The 15689-nt window shown below is 41.4% G+C and overlaps 2 protein-coding genes across 3 annotated transcripts in view; one reads left to right on the forward strand and one right to left on the reverse strand.

The window, feature by feature from the left end:
* Positions 1–15689, reverse strand: part of LOC124162861 (transmembrane protein 131) — a 61711-nt gene that overhangs the window by 34883 nt on the left and 11139 nt on the right. For both annotated transcript variants that reach the window (XM_046539545.1, XM_046539546.1), the window contains exons 6-10: positions 14855–14968; positions 12761–12883; positions 12333–12496; positions 1846–2026; positions 1565–1673 (exon numbers count right to left, since the gene is read on the reverse strand). In XM_046539545.1, the coding sequence (XP_046395501.1) occupies positions 1565–1673; positions 1846–2026; positions 12333–12496; positions 12761–12883; positions 14855–14968 (691 nt within the window). The remainder of the gene's footprint in view (positions 1–1564; positions 1674–1845; positions 2027–12332; positions 12497–12760; positions 12884–14854; positions 14969–15689) is intronic.
* LOC124162862 lies at positions 7029–9607 on the forward strand. The gene is made up of 2 exons (XM_046539547.1): positions 7029–8153; positions 8760–9607. The coding sequence occupies exons 1-2, from the start codon at positions 7060–7062 to the stop codon at positions 8878–8880; spliced, it is 1215 nt and encodes a 404-aa protein (XP_046395503.1). The 5' UTR covers positions 7029–7059; the 3' UTR covers positions 8881–9607.

Below are 15689 nucleotides of genomic sequence, written 5' to 3' on the forward strand. Positions count from 1 at the left end.
TTTAGGTTGTTTGGATAATAATAGTCACTTCATAGAGGTTAATTTAACATTATGAGTTACCGCAATCTCAAGGGGTAATCGCACTTGCAATTGTGGTAGCTGTGTTATTGAAGGTTGCGTAAGCAAGGTTCTACTGTATTGGTGAATATGAGGGGCTGGTAATACCTCCACATTATTAATCACTTTGTCATCAGTTCCAAATTAAGTGCTACCATTCATTTGCAAATGTGCAAGAGATAAGTTTAAGGGATGACGACATTCCCTCCATGGCCCTTCATTTCTCCCTTTCTCATGCAAGTTCAGAGGCGGATACAGATGGGGGGCACACTCCCCCCCCCCCCCTTGTGGGTTCGCCCGTATTGCTAAACATTGCAAAATCACAATTGTAACTTTTTTTATCATAAGATGGAATTGTCTTTTACATGTGTGTAATCACTTTAAATAAAATGTACTTATACTCTGCGTTTGACTTGACCATTTTTTATTACGATAAAAGTAAAGACAACTGAAGATATATTTTGCACCCCCCATTGAGTTTTTTCTGTATCCGCTACTGTGCCAGTTCCTTTATCCCAAGTTCTTCAGCCTAGTGCCCTTCATGATCTGCCCCAAGCTTACTTATCTCTCAAGTTTCCATCAATGATTTTTATTTTTTATTTTCAATTTTTCCAAACAGTGTATTCTTTAAAATAATATTTTTTCACACGGCGGAACTTTTTCATATATTCTTGCTCTATTTAAACATCCAACCAACAGTCTATGAGCATTAATCGGCTCCACTATTTGCTTATATTTAAGTTTTCATCCAGTATGTGATGGTATGGTATTTGGAGGCAACCAGCAGCTGACATCATTTGCACCATAGGGAAGGGTATGGTAGAAAGAGAGAGAGAGAGAAGAAACTAGGTGTTGGTGTTAGACTGCTCTTAACAACGAAAGGTGCCAAGGGGACAATGGCTTAATGTCCCATCCTACAGCTGGAGCATTGCATTGGAAGTACTCTCCACAAAAAACTCAGGCAGGTATGGGGCATTCTGTGAAAACACTCCACAGTCACCAAGATTGGAACCCAGACTGACAGGGTGAGATGCCACCACTCAGCCTGCACAACAGCCTGACCCCCTTTTAATCAGCATCATAGACAAAATAGAAGTTTCTAAAGATCTTCTAATATTTTCCAACATCAAAATGGACTTATGGACACTGCTATAACTATGCAATTCTATACAGGCTGATGAAATGACACACTGCATTTCATCAAAGGCATAGCGTATTCTTACTTAAGTTCCCTAGATACTTTCATGATACTCATCTTGTACAGTGAATTTTTTTTACAAATAAACAGTTATGAATAATCCCCACATCTCTGCCCACTACATAAATGAGTCTCTGATAGTACTTTTATCGAAGTAGACTTAATAATAATTCAAAAAAGCATGTAAGTATTCAAATTACCTGTGGTAATGGCAATAAGACAAAAGGAAAATCAGGGGCTACATTTCCTTAATAACAAGTGTAGACTATCATTGTATATGACACGAAAAAATAACGACTAAATACTTACAATCAAAAGTTATTGTAGCCACTTCTGTAGGTGTTATTGAATCAGGTGGTATTTTTATAGGCTTAAAATCTATTTTTACTGCCTTTGAAACAGGGGTGCTTATAACATTCTGTAAAAAAATAATTTATAGGATGTTAGAAAAAAATCTACAAAAACAATTTTTAAATCCACACATAAAATAGCAAATAGTTACAGGTCTCTAATAAAAATTTCCCAAAAAGTGCATGACTATAAAGAGAGAAAAAGAAAGAGGAGAAGAAAAAAACGATGAATCAACAAACCTGTATTTGAATACTTTTCCTTCCAGAATTTAGGAGGTAAAGCTTGGCGACTTTGGGGGCATCAGTGCTTCCACTAAGGCCAAAATCAATCAAGTCATCTGGTGAATATAGCCCAGCTTGTGGTCCAACTTCAACTTCAAGGGGTACCACCAGGTAGTCCATGGTACTATTTACAATTATCCTATGCAAAAATAGTTTCATGATTGAAAGAAAAAAGAAGGGTGTAAATTAGAAAGGCATCAAAACCCCCAAAAAAAATTGGATAATTGAAAAGCAAAGCACATCAATCAATAAATATTGAGAAGAAAACCAAACTCTTACATAAAACCAACTCTTGAAATGAAAATATTGAAGTAACTTATACCTGAATTTAAAAATAATTCACGCCTACTGTTTAGTATTTCCTTCTTTTCAATTTGAACTGGAAAATAAATAATAAATGACCCTTTTGTATGGGGCGACTGCCGTCTTCCTTACCTCATTTCCTATTCCCAGACCAGCTCAGCGATAAACCTTTTCCTTTCGCTCTCACGATTCCCCTACCTCTCAACACAGACAGGAAGCGCTCGCATGGCCACGTAAGGTAAGAGATCTTTTCTTAAGAACGTGAGCCTGCAACGCACCTGGGAAACAACGGAAAAAACGCTGACAAGAGGGAGACGGCAGCTCGCGGGGCAGTTCGAGGCAGTCGACGGATGTAAGGAAACCAGGGCAGAATAAAGTGTGATTCTCCCCGACATGTGACTTCTCCTTTCTTTCTGCGCGACTTTCCTTATCCTTCTGCGGATGACGAGGACGACAGCGCCCGGCAACTTACAACTTGGTGTCGAGAAGTGGGATTCGTCCATCTAGCTGTAGCAGACCTGAGGACGGAATTTCGTCGCGGAATAAGGAGGTAAGATCATTATGGCGGGGCGAGTTAGTGTTGGTGGAAAAGAGGTGGAGTTGCAGCAAGTGATAGAGGACGTCCATGAGAGGCTTCGTGAGTTAGCCTGTGAAAATCAATCCCTAAAATCCCGATTGGCTGAACGTGATAGTGCCCTTAATTCCAGTTTAGGCCCCGACAGTAAGAAGTTCTCACTATTATCGTCTGTAGGAGTGTTTACGGGTGGTCAGTCCGAGAATGTATTTGCATTTTTTGAGTGTTTGGACGAGATAGCGGTAATAAGTGGCTGGGCTGATGCGGATAAGTTACGGGTTGCAAGATTGCGTGTGTCGGGTGGTGCAGCGGAATTCGTCCGCTCGAAGCAGGAGTGCCGTGACGCCGCCTCTTATGAAGACTTTAAAAAGGTGTTTATTGAAAGATATAAGCGGAAACACGACGCTCGGTTCTATCGGGAGCTTGTCTCTCAGATGAAGCGGGGCCCAGTGGAGGATATAGAGGCTTTCGCTGATCGGATAAGGAATGCTAACGCGAACACTTATGAGAGAAATCAACCCCAGGAGTTTTTTGAGGCCACCCTATTTGAAGCCGAGCAGAGGGCGTTGGACGCGTTCCTGAATGGACTCTCCGGTGAGGTTGAGCGCAGATGCCGCCATGATGCGCCGAAGACCCTCGACGACGCTGTCAGAAGCGCCTTGCGGGCTGAGGCGATCGAAGCGAAGGTGGCATCTCGGGCGCCGCCAATCCCCCCGAAGATTTTTCGGGCGCCAAACGAGAGGAAATGTTTCAATTGTCTCCAGCCTGGACATTTTGCACGAGAATGCAGACTGCCGCGAAGGGATCAATGTTACGCTTGTGGCAAGGTGGGACACATCGCTCGCGAATGCCAACGTCGTGGAAGACCTGGGCCTGATTTAAACGGCCATGGCACCGGCGCGGCCGCGGGCGCCGGGTGCCCCTAAAGATCCCTGTGACGGACTGTAATGCGGCGGAGGGTGACTTAAGGGTGAAGGGCGTCATAGAGGGACGCGAGTGCGCACTTTTGATTGACACGGGGGCGCAAGTATCTTTAATATCAAGTGAAATAAGTGGCCGTTATGGGCTCTCAAGCCCGGGGTGCCACCTGAGAAGACTCACGGGAAGAGGGTGAGGACGATAGCGTCGGCTAAGAGCGGGGAAATGTTCCGCGAAAAGTTGGCGCACCTGGATGTCGATGAGAGGGAGATCATCCTTCCACTATTAAAAGAATTCGAGGATCTGTTCACGGAGAAGGATATACTACCTGTTACCGCCCTGACGTCTCACCGAATCAACACAGGCAGCGCCCCTCCTATCTACAGAAGACCTTATCGAGTACCACATCGATTGAAGCCCGTTGTGGAGTCATTCGTCGACGAGCAACTCAAAGCGGGTATAATTGTCCATAGTGACAGCCCTTGGGCATCCCCAATTGTGATCGTGCCAAAAAAATCGGCTGATGGAAACCCGGCGTACCGGTTTTGTGTGGATTTCCGGGCTTTGAATGCGGTCACTGTCCCTGATGTGTACCCCATTCCCAACGTCGTCGAATCTTTGGACTATCTGGGAAAATCGCGATTTTTTTCAACGCTGGATTTGACGAGTGGTTACCATCAAATACCGATGCATAAAGATGATCAAGAAAAGACCGCTTTTAATGTCGACAGCGGGCATTATCACTACACTAGGATGCCGTTCGGATTGCGGAATGCACCTGCCACATTCCAAAGGATGATGGACGGCCTCCTACGGGGCTTGAAGCCGGTACAATGCCTCGTGTATTTGGACGACGTGATCATCTTTGGTGCAACGATAGAGGAGCATGCCGTACGGCTGCGTGCCGTACTCGACAGATTAAGGAACGCCGGGCTCACGCTTAAGTTTGAGAAATGTAAGTTTGCGGAGGAAAAGGTGAACTATTTAGGTCACGTGATTTCAAAGCATGGAGTGCAACCTGACCCGGGAAAAGTATCAGCCGTGCAGGAATTTCCCACCCCTGCCAACGTGAAGGAACTTCAGTCATTTTTAGGACTTGCGAATTACTATCGTCGCTTTGTGGTGGGTTACGCAGAAATAGCGAGGCCGTTGACGAAATTATTACGAAAAGGTGCAGTGTTCGACTGGGATAAAGATTGCGCGGGGGCCTTTGAGAAACTAAAGGATTCCCTGATTAATAGCCCCGTATTATCATATCCAGATTTCGACAAACCATTTATTATTTCCACCGATGCATCTAACTTCGCAATAGGGGCAGTGCTTTCACAGGAGATCGGCGGGGAAGAACATCCAATTGCATATGCATCAAGACAGCTGAATTCCGCTGAAATAAATTATTCAGTGACCGAAAAGGAACTGTGCAGTGTTGTGTTTGCCGTGGCGCAATACCGATGCTACGTGTATGGACGAAAATTTAAGATAGTTAGTGACCATGCAGCCCTCAAGTGGCTATTTGGCCTGCGTGACCCAAGTAGCCGCTTGATGCGATGGACTCTTAAACTTTCCGAATATGACTACGAGGTAGTGCATAAGCCCGGGGTATTGCACAAGAACGCCGATGGACTTAGCCGGAAGGTGAGGCGATTTAAATGTACGCCGAGTGTCGACATAGCAAGTGCGCAAAGGAATGACGTAGAGTGCGAGGAATGGGCAGGCAAGGCAGGATTTGAGGTTGTGGACGGAATCCTTTTTAAAATCGGCCCGCGGGGAAGAGTGATAGCTGTCCCTGAGAGCATAAGGACTGACATTTTGCGTCAGTGCCATGATTACGCCCTCGCGGGACACCTGGGGGTTAGATCGACTAAAGCCCGCGTAGGGGCGCGCTATTGGTGGCCGCACCTGGGAAGAGATTGCGAGGCATATGTGAAAAACTGTGTGTCGTGTCAGAGGAGAAGTCCGTATGGGAAGTCTAAGGCCCCGTTACAAGCCCTTCCGGCCACCGATAGACCCTTTGATTTTATCGCTCTTGATATAGTTGGCCCGTTACCTCGGACTGAGAAGGGAAACAAGTTCATTCTTTCCATTTTGGATCACTTTTCTAGGTATCTGGTAATGGTTCCCTTGCCAAATCAGACAGCAGAGGTGGTTTCCGTTGCACTTGTGAAGGAGTGGATTTTAAGATTCGGTGTCCCTGACAAGGTTCTAACCGACCAGGGGAGTAATTTCATGTCGGACTTATTTAGGGGTGTATGTGAGTTGCTAGGAGTGACCAAATTGCGTACATCCCCTTACAGACCCGAGTGCAACGGACGGATAGAGAGGGTGCACCGCACGATAGCACAGATTCTATCCCATTATGTGAATGTTAAAAACAACAGTTGGGATGAAATCCTATGCTATGCTTTGACAGCATATAATAGCTCAGTACACAGCTCCACGGCCTTCAGCCCTCATGAAATAATATTTGGTTATGAAATGAACTCGCCGTTCGAGTGTGTGAAGAGACCTCTGAGAGATGCGTGTAATGCTCAAGTGGAACAGTTACGGGATAGACTTCAAGTGATGTGGCGAAAGTGTGCTAGAAACAATGAGCGTGCACGAAAACAGCAATTCAAGGGGGCGGGATCCAAGGGAAAGGACCGGACGTATTCAGTGGGAGACTTAGTCTATTTAAGCGACCCTTGTGTGAAGACAGGTGTGGGAAAGAAGTTCCACCGACCGTGGAAGGGGCCGTACAGCGTTGTTAAGGTTCTTCCTCCCGTAAATTTAATGCTGCAACTCCCTCATAGGACGTTAGTTGTGCATAAAAATAGAGTAAAGCCCCATCCCCGCCATCTTGGTCTTCCTTCTCCCGCAGTTGCAGGCGCTGCCAGTGAGAGGCGACGAGGGAGGCCGAAAAAGCAGACGGTGATTCCCGTCTTTGAGGGAGCTGAGAAGGGATCTCCTTCTTGGAATTTCTCTTCGCCTTCCGGGAATTTCATCGGAGCTGAGGACGAAGGAGAGGATTGTAGGAGATCTCCTTCCTTAACGGAAGGGCTAGACAGCTCGTCGCCTTGCCTTAGCGGAGAGCGTCCCCTGCAAGATACGCCCATCTGCGAGGAGAGGGAGAGTGGAGGGGAGGCTGCCGACCTTGCTGATAACGAGCAAGGCCGTGCCGCTGTTGGGAGTGAAGAAGACGCTTGGAGCACGCCCCTTCCTCAGAGGTCCCCTTATCTTCTCCGCTCGAGGGCACGTTCATCCCATCCCCCATCTCACTCCCCACCCGGACCGCCACCCCCTCCCGATACCCCCCCTTCCCCCCGGTACTTCCTGCGCAAGAGGAATCCCCCTCCGTCATGATGGGGAAAGGAGCAGCTATACAGTGTAAAGTTTTGGTGATGTGTGTTTTGTTTATATTTGTGGATTCTGTAGATGGGCAAGATGTGATTCCAATAGGGAGTGGAGTGGTGTTTGAGCGGGCGCAAGACGTGGTGATAACTGATAAAACGTGGGCGTTGGTTATCAATTTTGATTTGGGAGAGGTACAGAAGGAGTATGTTAAATTAGTTGACGCGTTTGCAGAATTGAGAAAAAAAGCCGAATTAACTCGAGGGGTATCCATGGGAAGGGGATACAAAATTGCTCTAAATAGGATGGAAGTGGAGTATTCAAGGGTGAAAGAGGAATTAGAGACCCTAGTGGATTTGGTGAAAAAAAAGAGAGTAAGAAGAGGCTGGATTGATGCAGGAGGATCCCTTCTAAAAATGGTTCTCGGAACAGCTGACGCAGAGGATTTGAGACAGCTAAATGGGAGAATTGAGAAGCTTGAGAGGGAGGGGGGAGATGCTCATGCAGCTATAGGTGCTCAATTGTTGGTTCTGAAAGGAATGGAAGGACGAGTGGCAAATAACACGCGCTTCTTAAGGAGTTTGGTTGACGAGTATATTGATTACAGGAACAAGTCGCAATTGAGGTTTAATCAGTCGGAGGCCAACTATAGGGAACTACGGGAGATGGTGATGACCGAAGATGCTCTGAGGCAGGTGGGTCACGCCTTAGTCAATGCTAGGATTGACTTGACCGGGCTGAGAATTGCATTGGAGAGTAGTGTTTATAATAGACTTAGTAGCATCTTAATCACACCAAATAAATATTTAGAGTGTCTCAGACGAATCAGAGATAGTTTACGGCCCCCATTGAGAATGTTGTCCGCATGTGAGCATGAGACGCTATATGTATATTATGAGATCGCACGGGTGACGGTCGTAGTGGTGGGTGAGACGTTGAGGGTTATAATAAAGATTCCGGTGGTTGGAGACGGCGGTATTCTGGAGTTGTATCGAGTCCACACTTTCCCTATTAAATACCCAGGATTAGACGTCTACGGTCAGTGGAGAGTGGGGGAATATCTGCTTATCTCGAAAGACAGAGCTTATTTTGCTATCGCGGGGGTGGATGAGCTCCAAAAATGTCGAGAAGGACCTATATATACATGCCCGGGTGATTTCGTTCTGTTGAGTGGATCGGGGGTAAGCTGTGAGTATGATTTATTCATGGATAGGGGGACTAAAATGTGTATCCGGGAAGAAATGCGCCTGGTAATGCCTTTCTTCCGCAAGGTTGAACGGGGCTGGGTGTTTACTGCTCCTTCTACACTCTCCGCCACCTTTTTGTGTCATGAGGGAGTAGGAGAAGCCAGGCCCAGGTTGCTGAAATTGGAGGGAAGTGGTTTACTGGCTAACGTGAGCCATTGTGATATAACGGGTGAGAATTTCAAAATCATAGCAGCCTGGCAGGGGAGATCTGAAGTGTCGCAAAGCCTGATCGAGTTTGTTTCCCCTCAAATTGAAATGTTTGGGAAGAAAAGGGAAACCTTGATAAAAATGGATATGAACAGCTTGAGCTTGCTCAAGAGGGAGATTGACACGGAAGTCGCGAAGGGGTCACTGACTGTTGGCTTGAGCGAATTGATAGAGCGAGTGCAAAGGAAGTCATCAACGGAAAATATCTATCACATCTCGATCCCTGTTGGCCTAGGGGTACTTTTAATAGTAGTTTTGGGGATACTATATAGTAAACTTACTTGCATTAAGGGAACATGCCATGGGTTGGGCGAGAAATCCACTCGTACGAGGACTATCGATGCTAGGAACGTACGCGTAGTGGTTAATGAGGAGAGAGATGATGGGGCAAGCGATGGTGAAGATAATATTGCTTAGATACTGATAATAATGGGTAGGTGCTCTCCGAGGTAGGAGAGGTTTGCATTGTAGTCAATAATTTTTTGTTAGATTTATATGGGTAGTAGTGCTAATGAATTGAATCCTTTTAAGGTCGAGCTAGGGTAACCATCGATCACGGTAGAAAATAATGTGGTTATAGTTCTTAGTGTAATTGTGTTCTCTGTTTTGTGTGTGATTTTGAAAGTGTAATAGTTGTTGTAAAATATTGGTTAGGACTAGAAATGGTGCGATGTGTCCGTGATAACGGAAGGGGACGAAATTGCTTGTGTTGGTTTCATTTGTTTTTCTTTCCTTCGATTGCTCGTGATGTGGTTTTCGTTGTTATGTTTAAGAACGTTATTCTGACCTGATTGTGTGATTGTGTTTAAAAAATTTCCAGATCTGTAAATTTTTTAAATTTTTGGGGGAGAGTGAATGTATGGGGCGACTGCCGTCTTCCTTACCTCATTTCCTATTCCCAGACCAGCTCAGCGATAAACCTTTTCCTTTCGCTCTCACGATTCCCCTACCTCTCAACACAGACAGGAAGCGCTCGCATGGCCACGTAAGGTAAGAGATCTTTTCTTAAGAACGTGAGCCTGCAACGCACCTGGGAAACAACGGAAAAAACGCTGACAAGAGGGAGACGGCAGCTCGCGGGGCAGTTCGAGGCAGTCGACGGATGTAAGGAAACCAGGGCAGAATAAAGTGTGATTCTCCCCGACATGTGACTTCTCCTTTCTTTCTGCGCGACTTTCCTTATCCTTCTGCGGATGACGAGGACGACAGCGCCCGGCAACTTACACTTTCTCATCATTATTCAACAACAAACTCATTTGTAAACAATGAATCAAGGAGCAAAAAAATACAAAGGGATGACTTTCCTTTCTAAAGGACTTAAAACAGCTCTTTCTAAGAAGATTCAAGATTCATTTCCCATCTTCATTGAATGTTTTATTGCAGTTAAAGACTAATGCTATCCTTTCATAATTAGTGAAAACAGAATTAACATTTAGAAACTACCAACATACTGGTTTTGACTCTTTATAATAATGGCAAATAGGCCGAATCAAAACAATCACGAACAATTACGATGCAAAAAAATTGAAGTTCACCACCAACTCTTTCAACAATTGATATCAACTGAAAATCTACACCTAAAGATGATTTTATTATTATTATTCATGACATTATTATTTTATTATTATTAAATAATTGGTTACAAGTCGACCATGTAGTCGGGTGGTAACATAAAGTTATTACACAATAATATACATAAACCAAAATGCAAAACAAAATACTTAGTACCACAAAATTTTTAAAAAGCCCTCAACAAAACCATTTTTACACAATACATGTCCCCGTATACCTAGCACCAAATCAGCAAAAATACTTTACATATCTACATTTACATTGGCCTCAAAATCCATTTCTACACAATAATATACTAATACTAGAAATATATACTATAAAGATATACTTTAACTAGAAATAACCTGAGACACTCAGAGGAGTTATCCTGAAAATGAATTTTATACATTTTCCACGAATGACTTGATCAGGAAATTCCAGAAAGTGGTTACATCTTTCAAGATAAGGTAGGGAAATGCACCAAATACATCAACATTGTATTCCTAGCTTTTTACGCAAATTTCATTTGCAGTTTATTCAAGTACGATTCATCAGGTGAAGAAAGATTTTGTAAGCAGAAAATCTTTCAGTTATCAGGTAATTCAGATTTTAACACCCCTTCTAAAAATTTATCATTAGAAATAAAAAAAAAACTAACTAGAAACTTCCTCATTTAATGGATAAAATTTGTTAAGGATTAAAGTAGACTGAAAACTTGTCAACAAAATAACGTACAGTCATGGTCCTGGCCAGGTGGGTAGACCAATATACAGGTATCCCCCGAGTTAAGTAAGAGATGCGTTCCGGCAGACTCTGCGTAAGTCGAACCTTTTAGTTAGCGTTTCAGAGATTCGATCGGCGCGGTGAAATTCTCAGCAAAGAAATGCGCGGTAAATTCTTGGTGAAGTTTCATTCAATTCACTGCAATATTCATGTACTCTACCGCATATTCTTACGTTATTAGATACAAAATCGATAAACATTAATATAGTCTGAGAGTTGCATCTCGAGCATTGCCAATCAAAATGCGTAATATTATTCCCATAGTTGACCGATAGCGTGGATTCGGGAAAGTACGGTATCTCAACGCTACATTACTAAACTGAATACTTAAATTGATTCATTATGTTATACTGCGATCTAAGGGCCCAAAGAATGCATTGTCAACCTACCTATAATCATTATCTCTTCTACCTTTTACATATTACGTTGATCGATGAATCTGGTGCTTTCACTGTCACAGTTAATACACGTAGGAGTGTCTAGGATTACGAGCAAATAACACGCAAAAAATACCAGTAAGTTACTATATTCTTAGATACACTCACACGCACATACCCTCAATCTTTCACGCACGGAAACATACTTTCATTCCCTCATATCTCAATAAAATAACGTGAAAATATCATCATTTGAATATTTACTTCGCTGGAAACATCGAAGAGTATTTCCAAAGAACGAAGCTAATTAAAAGTGAGCTTTTATTCAGCCAACTCCGTCATTAATGTGCGACAAAGTTAGTGGGGAAAAGCTTTCAATGACGCAATATTCATTTACAGTTGCACACAATATGAGAGAACGAGAAAATGCAGCTTCCGCCATATAAATAAAATCTTCCGCCAGAACCATGTAAACAATTACGCAATTAATATGGTATATCAACTTTTTCTTAACTTTTTCGCGGCGTTCATTGCCAACACTCAAAATTTCAATGCCGTTACGTGGGTACTAAACAATTCTTTTCCACAATTATGATTTCTGCTTGAACTTCATTTTATTTAAATTCCACAGATGGAAATGACCAAACTTAAGGATACAATTTTTACATAGCTGAAAGTCGGAGTTCGGGTGTGCATGCTGTATAACAAGTTGTATCGCACAGGAATGAGCGCAACCACATTCATCGCTAGAACTGCAAATTTTCACGTTGATTGCTGACTTGGGATTTATAAGCGATTTTTCTACAGAAATTAATGAAAATTCCTTTGAGGAATGACAAAAATGGGTCACTTTGTTATTTTTAGCACGTAAAAAACTCGATAACTATTCGATATTTTTTCTACCATAGGTTGTACGAGCGAATATTTACTTCTTCGTGCTCGCATTCGAAAATTAACGTAATCATTTGAAATACGGTTATCACTTACGTAAGTACGGATTTACGTAAGTCGAGACAAACATAACTCGGGGGATGCCTGTATGGCTAATTAAACAACATTAAACCTTTAAATGCTACATAATAGCACATCCATGAACCAATCACAACATAACTGAAATAAATATTTTATTGCCTAGTTTTAAAAAAACATTCACAGTACCTGATGTAAACTGTATGGTTCTTCTCTGATAACCCAACAAACTTAGCCCTGATGACAGGCTTGGTTTCAAATGGAAGGATCTCCCACAGGTTTTTTGGACCCTCCATTTCGCCAGATGGAAGCTCCAAGCATAGCTCACCACCACTACTATACACCTCCACTATCTGTAAAGAAGAATTCATCTGTTTTACTGGGCCAATAACATTTGCTTCTAAAAAGAGATTATAACTTATCGCTAATAAATATAAGGACAAATCATTTCAGCTATTTGAAACAAGTTAAGAAAAAAAGGAAAATACCTCATAGGTTTAAATTTTGAACAGCTAACTCTAAATTGAAAGTTTTAATAATAATAATTTTTAATAATAATTTTTTAAATAAGTTTTAATAATAATTTAATAATACACAAAGCTATTTCAAAGACATACCTGCAATGGGAATGTGTGAGGATTATGCATGTGAATTAAAGGAGTAAAACTGGAATTTAATGGCATCCGTACTCCTACTAATGGTCTCAGCCGATATGGACTCATCACCCCTGTACCTGTGACCTAAAATGAAAATTTTTAACTTTTCATAGAATATTCAATTGTTTTAATTAAATTAATAAATTAAATACTTAAAACAAAAATAGCTTAGATGGCAACATACTGCAATACCTGGCCCAGTGCTGGGCTAAAAAAGGCATAAGAGCAAGTAACAGGTTTATGAAAAGGTTTTAGAAAAAACTGCTTTGTGGGACACAACAACAGAATGATGGTGGATTGTTCCTACGTCAAGCTATACCTAATAGTGGAGTGCTTATGAGTAATAAAATATCAACCATTCTCTAAATCACTGGCAGTAAAAAATAAATAAAACAGGCAGTCCTTGACTTTAGTACAATTCACACTTTTGTATGTTCCAAATTGACACCTTTTACTTGACTTTCGTACGCTAAATTTGGACTTTCGGAAGTTTGTTTGTAATTTTTTGGTCAGCCAGGACGAGATCTTTCTCTTGCCAAGGAAAATGAGCTGTAAAAATTTAAAGGTATCAAAAGTGAGGGTTCAACAATAGGGTAGTTTCCTTCATCACAGAAAACGAAAGGCATTGATTGCGATTCGTTACCCACCATTAGTGTATTCATAATATACAAATTATTTGGTTTTACAAATCCCAGTTTAGACAATTGGCAATGGTCAATTTTAACCTCATTTGAAAAAGGCCATATAGGTGCCCATGGCGATGCCACTCCACGTGACGTCACAGGGACCTAGTTTCTATATGAGTGGATAGGAGTTTTACATCGTCTGAGATTACCAATGCATGCATTAGGCAAGGGAAACATATCTTAATAATCACCTATTAAAACTCCCTATGGTCGGAAAGTTTCCTTCGCTCGATAAGGCATTAATAATCCTTATTTAAGCCAAGCGCTACCCGCTAGCAGGGTACTCTGCTACCTGCTAGCAGCCTGCACCGCAGCAAAGCACAAACCCTCGCCCCAAGGTCACCTCAAACGGCGAGTGGGAACCGAAATGACGTCACACGGGGTTTTCCCAGCATTAAGCCAAGCAAAGCCAATACTCAGCCGTCTCGTTTTCGTGCTCTTTAAAATTTTCACTTTTTATTTAATGGCGAAAAATAGATATTGTCATTTAAAAATCTAAAAGCATGAAATGCATACTCCAGGAGTAAAAATCTTTTAATTTAGGCAATAAAAAATAATAGGAAACCACCCTATTACATTTTGTTATACTACTTGATATGCTTTTTTTTAAATGGACATTATAAGTGGAATGTCAACTTAAACTCCGAGAGGAAGTTTCACTTGCTACCCTCAACAGTATTCTGGTTTTTAAAACTTTTATTTAAATTTTCTGCATATTTTCGAAAGACATATAATGTGAGGAATTTTATTAATTTATTAATAATTATTAGGTAATAAAAATAAAATCTGTTCAGAAAATAATGCTAAAGTATGAATATTTGACTCTTTAAGAACGTAACCCCAAATTAGTATGGAACTCAATAGTTCGACTTCGTACACGTTTTCAGGAACGCATTGTGTGCGAAAGTCAGGGACTGCCTGCACAACAATTAAAATTGCAATCATAACTGAGCAATATTTTTCTAAGAAATTGACATCACCAAGTTTCAAAAAAATAGTAATAATTGAAACCACTTACGCTGATTCCTAGTCATGCATTACAAAGATTATTAAAATCAATTACATCTTCTCAGTGCCAAGATAACAAGTGATTTATTGAAGCAAGGAACTTCCTGTTAAGTAACTCAGTTCACTGAGAAGGCAATGTCCCTGTCCCATAAATCTTCTTCATTTCTCTGACTCACTGGTCTACTCCAAATGAAAACCATCGCAATGCTTAATGGGTAACAAATATCAGGATAGAATGAGGGAAGATCATTTAAAAGCATACAACAATATCACATGCATAAATATTATAGGCTACTAATTAGGGTGGCAAAACTGAAGACAAACCATGTTAAAAGTAAAATAAGTTTAAATTCTCACTCACCTGGTACTTAAAACTACCTTCTGAAGTGTGAATAAAAAGTGTGCTTTGAATTTTGCCCTCCTCTCTTCCAAGGAAAACTACATTAAATGTAGTATTACCTAAGGGAGGTACAACCTAAAATAAATGCAAATAAGCATAAATAATCAAATAAATTTATTATTAGACACTTGATTCCTTTGATACATTCACCAAACAACACTAATCATTTTTCACTATGATTTTAATCAGGTGGAAGTAATCAAAAAGGAAAGTTCAATATATATTAGAACGTAAGAAACTGGGGCCATAAAATAAACACTCAATGAAGGAATTTTGACTTCAGTAAAACATAACGTCAGCTCATGCCACATTAAAATCTAAGATTTATCAGATCCAAAAGCACCCTTGCCTCCACTCGATGCCATTCTTTGCATTCAGGAGTCTCGAACTTATGCCAGAGCCTTATACAACAAGAGGGTGTCTGTCGCTAATTTGCCATTTCAACGTTTAGTTAGTCATGTATTCTCATGGGCTATTTCTATAAAATGGAGTATAATAGCAACCAAGCACTCAAATTTATCCTCTCCCTATCCTCAGTGCTAATGGGACCTCAAAGTCGAATGTGAAATAAACTTCACTTACACAAGTGGTGATGTGACAATCTGTACTCCAATATTTGGTAAAAGCGAACATCAACTCCACTTTCTAAATCATGGCACTGTGAAACTCATTTTCATTTAGGTAGAAACGAGAAGTAAAATGCTACAAAATCTAACATTAGACAATTTATAAGGAAATTGACTAGCGTTTCACCCTTTTAAACTTATAATTGAAGTGATAATGAAGCTTCCCAGAA

The sequence above is a fragment of the Ischnura elegans genome, chromosome 7, assembly GCF_921293095.1.
Source record: "Ischnura elegans chromosome 7, ioIscEleg1.1, whole genome shotgun sequence".
Classification (NCBI taxonomy): Eukaryota; Metazoa; Arthropoda; class Insecta; order Odonata; family Coenagrionidae; genus Ischnura; species Ischnura elegans.